The sequence below is a fragment of the Vicia villosa genome, linkage group LG7, assembly GCF_029867415.1.
Source record: "Vicia villosa cultivar HV-30 ecotype Madison, WI linkage group LG7, Vvil1.0, whole genome shotgun sequence".
In the NCBI taxonomy this organism is placed as follows: domain Eukaryota; kingdom Viridiplantae; phylum Streptophyta; class Magnoliopsida; order Fabales; family Fabaceae; genus Vicia; species Vicia villosa.
In genome coordinates, this window is record NC_081186.1 from 19,366,496 (window position 1) to 19,374,264 (window position 7,769).

At 35.2% G+C, this 7,769-nt stretch overlaps 1 protein-coding gene across 1 annotated transcript; it reads left to right on the forward strand.

Moving 5' to 3' along the window:
• The first annotated feature begins 939 nt into the window (after positions 1-939).
• Positions 940-1,353, forward strand: LOC131618736 (uncharacterized). The gene has a single exon (XM_058889903.1). It carries the CDS (start codon positions 940-942, stop codon positions 1,351-1,353), a length of 414 nt encoding a protein of 137 aa, XP_058745886.1.
• The last annotated feature ends 6,416 nt before the right edge of the window (positions 1,354-7,769 follow it).

Sequence of the window (7,769 nt, forward strand, 5' to 3'; positions counted from 1 at the left end):
TGATTTGTGCAAATACGTGTATATTTTCTATGTGATGATGATAGGATTGTGATTGAATGATGTTAATATATATGAACATACTTGATAATGATGATAATGTTAATGATGATGATGATGATGGTATAAGTATGTTGTATATGTTGCATTCATTCATGTTCATTGATGATACTGTATCCATAAGGGAGTGTTGGATCAGTGAAGGGCATGATTCCCATTGTGTGGAATCTGTGCTGGCAGGGCCGTATTCTTGATGATGTTGGATCGGTCATGGGTTATTCCCATTTGATGATGTTGGTACCACATGCATAGTGTCAGTTCATACATATTCATAATTTATAACATGAATGGAAGTATTCCAGTGTTGTAGATGTTGATGATGTGTTGATTGTTGTTTGACTTGTTTGAATGTCTGTTTATGAAACAATTGGGTGAATGATGCAACTGTGATGTGTTATTGCTTTATAACCTTATAACATTTGTTAATTATGATGAGACTCACCCTTACATGTTGTCATTTTCAGATTGAGGATAGCGGCTGTTCGACTCGGTGAGGATTAGCTCATGAGTCAGCATTTTAGTTAGCGTCAGGTGTCATGCTCTGGTAGTTGTAACACTGGGGACGCGATGTTTAGAGTTTATGTTTTATGACTCTATTTACGTTTTGATGTTTGAAGGATTAGTTTGAAAGATGTTAAACTTAATCTGTTTGATTTAAATCTGCTGTGTTTACATGAATTGTTTTAATCAACGAGAGTTGCCTCAGTGAATGCATGACATAACTGAATGATGGATATTTTTCTATGAATTGTGACACCCTTATTTCATGTACTCTGAATATTTATTTAAATTGCCGCGGGGTTAGTAAGGGGTGTTACAGTACGGAGTCAGAAAGGAGGTGTGTTTTTTCTGCACGATTATGGGGGTACTGAGAAAACCTACATGTGGTGGACACTAGCGAGTGCACTCAGGTCAAAATATGACATATGCATAACCGTTGAGACAAGTGGGATCGCAACATTGTTGTTGCCCGGTGGGAGAACTGCACACTCAAGGTTCAAACTACCTGTGCCCATGTTAGATAACTCAACTTACAACATTCAATACATTTATGAGGCTGTAGAGCTACTTCGGCAGGGTAAGTTAAAATTTTTGGACGAGGCACCTATGGTCAACAAATGGTGCCTTGAAGCACTTGATAAGACATTGAAGGATATCATGAGTGTAAGTGGCAACTCAAGTGAGGTGTTTGGTGGTAAGGTTGTTGTGTTTGGTGGAGACTTTAGGCAGATCTTGCCGGTTATTCCAAGGGGATCTCGATCTGACATTGTCCATGCCACCATCAACGCTTCATAGATTTGGCACTCTGTAAAAGTATTGACACTAACCAAAAATATGAGGCTCAACTCTGGAACAACCGAACACGACATGAAGGAAATAACTGATTTCTTAGACTGGCTATTGAGAATAGGTGAAGGTAGGATGGGAAATCCAAATGATGGCACCGCTGAAATTGAGTTTGCACAGGAGATGTTAATCACACGGTTTGAAGATCCTATTGTTGGCATTGTCACGAGCACGTACCCTGAATTCCTCAGTAACTGTTGCGACTATGGCTACCTCAAATGTAGAGCTATCATGGCGTCAACCATCGATATGATGGACAAAATTAACGATCATGTTTTAGCAATGATGCCAGGTATTCTAAATTTTTATTCACTTTTTCTATACTACGCACCGTTGTTAAATGTTCGACCCTTGAATTTATCACGTCCTTCTCTCTTAGGTGATTTGAAGGATTACGATAGTTGCAACACTGTTGATCGATCAGAGATCCATGACCACGACATGCTCGATGTTTGGACTCCTGAGTTTTTGAGTTCTTTAAAAATTTAGGGTTTGTCGAACCATCACATAAAGATAAAGATTGGTGCACCGATAATGCTTATGAGGAACATTGATCAATCCTAAGTACTATGTATTGGTAACCGACTCATTGTGACAAAGATGGCATCGCACATGCTTGAGGCACACATTATGGGCGGCAAACGCCATGGGAACATGGTCTATATTCCAAGGATGGATATGTCCCTTTCTCAATTACCGTGGCCTTTCAAACTCAGTCAGAGACAATTTCCAATAATAGTTTCGTATGCTCTGACTATACACAAGTCACAGGGTCAATCTTTAGATTGGGTGGGTCTTTACATTCCACGGGACGTCTTTACTCATGGGCAGATATATGTCGTGCTATCGCGGGTTACCAGCAAGAAGGGAATCAAGGTTTACACGATGATAAAAACACCGCCAAATCCAGCATAATGAATGTGGTTTACAAAGAGGTTTTCAATAATATATGACCGGGGATCCGGCAACAACGCACTGGAACCATATCTTTTACTATTTTTTGGGTCCTGTGTAATTTACAGCAACTTGGCTATGTTTACTACAAACCTTATGCTAACTGATATTGGTGTTACTTGCGTGTGGGAGACCCTTTGAACTACCTTAACTTTGGGAAATTATACATTTTTAATGTTCTGCATACTTGTTGTTAAGTTAACAAACTGCGGTTGCTGGTACTGTTGATAATTGATATACATAACAGTTTCTAAAACGCATAGTGTCATACCCCAAAATTTACCCTTTTATTTTAATATAGTTATAAGAATTAATTTATAAAGGGTGTACCCAAAAATGGGGGTGTTATTGGGCTTAACATTCTGATTCTGATTGTTAAGCCCATTCTCTAATAAAACCTCAAAAGAAAAGGGGGGTGTATTCCTTTTAGAGAATCATGTTAGATTTAATTAAACTCTTGGCCCATTAGAAATAAGAAAAAAAGCTTTTATATTATAATTTATTAAAGTATTGGAGAATGTGTTTTTTTATAATTTATTAAAGTATTGGAGAATGTCTTAGGTCTTATAGATTTTTTGTTTTTTACACAAATGTTAGTGTTATTATTTAAGTTATATCAAATAAAAATCATATGTTATTCTTAGTTTTATAATGCTATTGATTATTTATATTATTATTAGATATTATACTATCATTAAGGGATTAATGGTAGCAAAGAATATTTGATTACCTTATTTAGTCTATCATTAGTGGTATTAATATTAACATATTGTATTTATAAAATTGCTTTTTAATTAATTTTTTTTAGTTGACTAAGTCAAATTAGGGTTTGAAAACCCTGTTCATCTTCCTCCTCCAAGCCCAACGCAGCCGCTACCTCCTCCATCCTCAACCTCCTTCAACCCTAATTCTAACCCTAACAAAAAAATCTAAAATCAAATTAAACTAAAAAAGGAAAGATATAATTGTTAATCAAACCAAATATTACAAAAAAGCAGTCTTCAATTTACAATCAGAAAAAAACTCACAACAAATCAAATCCGAAATTAATATTGAATCAAAGCATTCAAGCCTAAATCTAACTTCCTAATTCGTTTAACCTAAAGCTAAGTATAAAACCTAAAGTTAAACTACAGAAAGGAAGGGGGGGGGGGCAGAAAATCGAATCGAAACACTTGCAATATCTTTTACACAGAAGAAACAGAAAGTGATTCAAAGCATCATGGTGACCTCAATCGATTCCGACGAGCACTCCCAACACTCACAGATCTCCGTCGTATCGCCTCACACGAAGCACCACTTCAGCCATAGCTTTCGATGCCACTGTAAGTATCTTCATTCTTCTTTTTTGTTTACTGCTAATTGCTTTGTTCTTGGGTATGAAAGATAGGGGAGATTTACGATCTATAAACTGGGAAGAATCGCTTTTGTTGTGTGTGTTATATATAGGAGGAAAGCTTACATTTTTTGTGTGATAAAGAATGAGAGGTTTTCCTTGAGTTCGCAAGGCCGGATATCAAGATTTCTAAAAAATAAAAAAAATAAAAATAGTGGTCTGTTTTCTCTGTCTATTTTCCAACACGAAGAAGAGAGAAGAAATTTTCTTAATTTAGGTAAGAAGATTACTAATTTTTGTTTATATCACCCAATTATATTAGTATAAAAAATGATCATGGCCACTGTGTCCACAAGTTTGGTTTTACTTTTGTTTCATTTCTTTTTAGCTTTTTATTTAGGCTCAGGCTAGGGTGAGAGACTTCAATTTTTTTTTTTTGGGTTTAAATGAATATAATACCATTGGATCAGATTTGAACATATGATAGTATGGTGCACCCAATACACAATAACACTCCATAAAGTAAGAGACATGTTCCCAATGTCTGCTGCTACAGTAAAAAGGGAAAAGGAAGACATCAAATGATTGAAAGCAAATGATTAGGATTAAATGATGCTTAATGAATTGAAAACGTTGCAAGCAAAGTATGATAAATGGGCCTTTTCAAATAATTTTGGCATTGCAAGCATAAAAATGATAAAACGTTGTTTTGCTATAAAATTGAGAAATGTTAAATTCTATATAAAATTAAAATTTGCATTAAAATTATAATTAATATTGTTTTTTATTTAAAAACTTGATGTTTTCTTAAAATTTAAAAAATAAATAAAGTTTAAAATTTTGATTTTTTTTAATTTAAAAAATAAATTAAGTTTAACTTATAAAATCTCACGTTAATTTTAAATTTGTTTTTTTTATAATTTAAAAAATAAATTATGTATAAATTTAGAATTCTTACGTTAATTTAAATTATAAGTTTTTTTATTTAAAAAAATTATTTTCACGTTTAAATAAATTATTTTGACATATAATAATAATAATAGTAATAATAATAATAAAAAAACTATAATAATAACACATAGTTATAATAATCATAATAATAATAATAGTAATAATAATAATAACACATAGTTATAATAGTCATAATAATAATAATAATACTAATAATAATAACAAAAATAATAATAATAATAATAATAATAATAATAATAATAATAATAATAATAATAACCATGTTACAAAAGAATTGATGATTGTCAACAATGTCCGAAGCGTGTTACAAAGGGGCTAAAGAGGGTTAACTATGTGTTAACCATGTCAGGGATTCAACTGATGATGGTAAACTATGTGTGAAGTGTATTAAAGATGAACTGATGATGTCCGACTATGTGTTAACCATGTCAGGGAGTCAACTGATGATAGTCAACTATGTGAGAAGCGTGTTACATATGAGCTGATGACGATCAACTATGTGTTAACCATGTCAGAGAGTTAACTGATGATGGTCAACTATGTGTGAAGCGTGTTACAGATGAATTGATGAAAGTCAACTATGTGTTAACCATGTCAGGGAGTCAATTGATGACGGTCAACTATGTGCGAAGCGTGTTACAAATGAACTGATGACGGCCAACTATATGTTAACCATGTCAGAGATTCAACTGATGATGTCAAACTATGTGTGAACCATGTCGGGGATTCAACTAATGATGGTAAACTATGTGTGAACCATGTCAGGGATTCAACTGATGATGGTAAACTATGTGTGAACCATGTCAGGGATTCAACTGATGATGTCAAACTATTTGTGAACCATGTCAGGGATTCAACTGATGATGTCAAACTATGTGTAAACCACGTTAGGGATTCAACTGATGATGTCGAACTATGTGTGAACCATGTCAAGGATTCAACGGATGATGGTAAACAATGTGCCAACCATGTCAGGGATTCAACAGATGATGTCGAACTATGTGTGAACCATGTCAGGGATTCAACTGATGATGTCAAACTATGTGTGAACCATGTCAGGGATTCAACCGATAATGGTAAACTATGTGTGAACCATGTCAGGGATTCAACCGATGATGGTGAACTATGTGTGAACCATATTAGGGATTCAACCGGTGTTGGTAAACCATGTGTGAACTCTGTTAGGGATTCAACCGATGATGGTAAACTATGTGTTAACAATGTCAGGCATTCAACCGATGATGGTAAACTTTGTGTGAACCATGTCAGAGATTCAACCAATGATGGTAAACTATGTGTGAACCATGTTAGGGATTCAACTGATGATGGTAAACTATGTGTGAAGCATGTCAGGGATTCAACAGATGATGGTAAACTATGTGTGAACTATGTCAGGGATTCAAGTGATGATGGTAAACTATGTGTGAACCATGTCAGGGATTCAACTGATGATGGTAAACTATGTGTGAACCATGTCAGGGATTCAACTGATGATGGTAAACTATGTGTGAGTCATGTCAGGGATTCAACTGATAATGGTAAACTATGTGTCAACCATGTCAGGGATTCAATTGATGATGGTAAGCTATGTGTGATCCATGTTAGGGATTCAACCGATGATGGTAAACTATGTGTTAACTATGTTAGGGATTCAACTTATGATGGTAAACTATGTGTTAACCATGTCAGGGATTCAATTGATAATGGTCAACTATGTGTTAACCATGTCAGGGATTCAACTGATGATGGTTAACTATGTGTTAAAAATTTTAAGAGATTCAATTGATGATGGTCAATTATGTGTGAACCATGTCAGGGATTCAACTGATGATGGTCAACTATGTGCAAAGCATGTCATGGATTCAACTGATGATGGTCAACTATGTGTGAAGCATGTTACAGATGAACTGATGACGATCAACTATGTGTTAACCATGTCAGGGAGCCAACTCATGATGGTCAACTATGTGTAACCATGTTTGATAGTCAACTGATGATGGTCAACTATGTGTTAACCATGTTACAGATGAACTGATGATGGTCAACTATGTGTTAACCATTTTAATGAGTCAACTGATGATGGTCATCTATGTGTTAACCATGTCAGGGAGTCAACTAATGATGGTTAACTATGTGTTAACCATTTCAGTGAGTCAAATGATGATGGTACACTATGTGCGAAGCATGTTACAGATGAACTGATGATGGTAAACTTTGTGTTAACCATGTCAATGAGTCAACTGATGATGGTCAACTATGTGTTAATCATGTTAGGGAGTCAAATGATAATGATCAACTATGTGTTAACCATGCAGAGAGTCAAATGATGATGGTCAACTATGTGCGAAGCATGTTATAGATGAACTGAAGACGGTCAACTATGTGTTAACCATGTCAGGGAGTCAATTGATGACGATCGACTATGTGTTAACCATGTCAGGGGTCAAATGATGACGGTCGACTATGTGTTAACCATGTCAGGGGGTCATCTGATGATGGTCAACTATGTGTTAACTATGTCAGTGAGTTAACTGTTGATGGTCAACTATGTGTTTACCATGTCATGAAGTCAACTGATGATGGTCACCTATGTGTGAAGCGTGTTACAGATGAACTGATGATGGTTAACTATGTGTTAACCATGTCAATGAGTCAACTGATGATGGTCAACTATGTGTTAACCATCTTAGGGAGTCAACTGATGATGATTAACTATGTGTTAACTATGTCAGGGAGTCAATTGATGATGGTCAACTATGTGCGAAGCATATTACAGATGAACTAATGATGATCAACTATGTGTTAACCATGTCAGGGAGTCAACTGATGACGGTCGACTATGTGTGAACCATGTCAGGGATTCAACTGATGATGGTAAACTGTGTGTGATGCGTGTTACAGATGAACTGATGATATCCGACTATGTGTTAACCATGTCAAGGATTCACTTGATGATGGTAAACTATGTCTGAAGCATGTTACTGATGAACTAATGATGTCCGACTATGTGTTATCCATGTCAGAGATTCAACTGATGATGGTAAACTATGTGTGAACTGTGTTACAAATGAACTTTATTGTTCGACTATGTGTTAACCATGTC

What these genes read in the sequence shown, in the direction of transcription:
- LOC131618736 (XM_058889903.1), top strand. Translation starts at nt 940, where the DNA reads ATGTGGTGGACACTAGCGAGTGCACTCAGGTCAAAATATGACATATGC.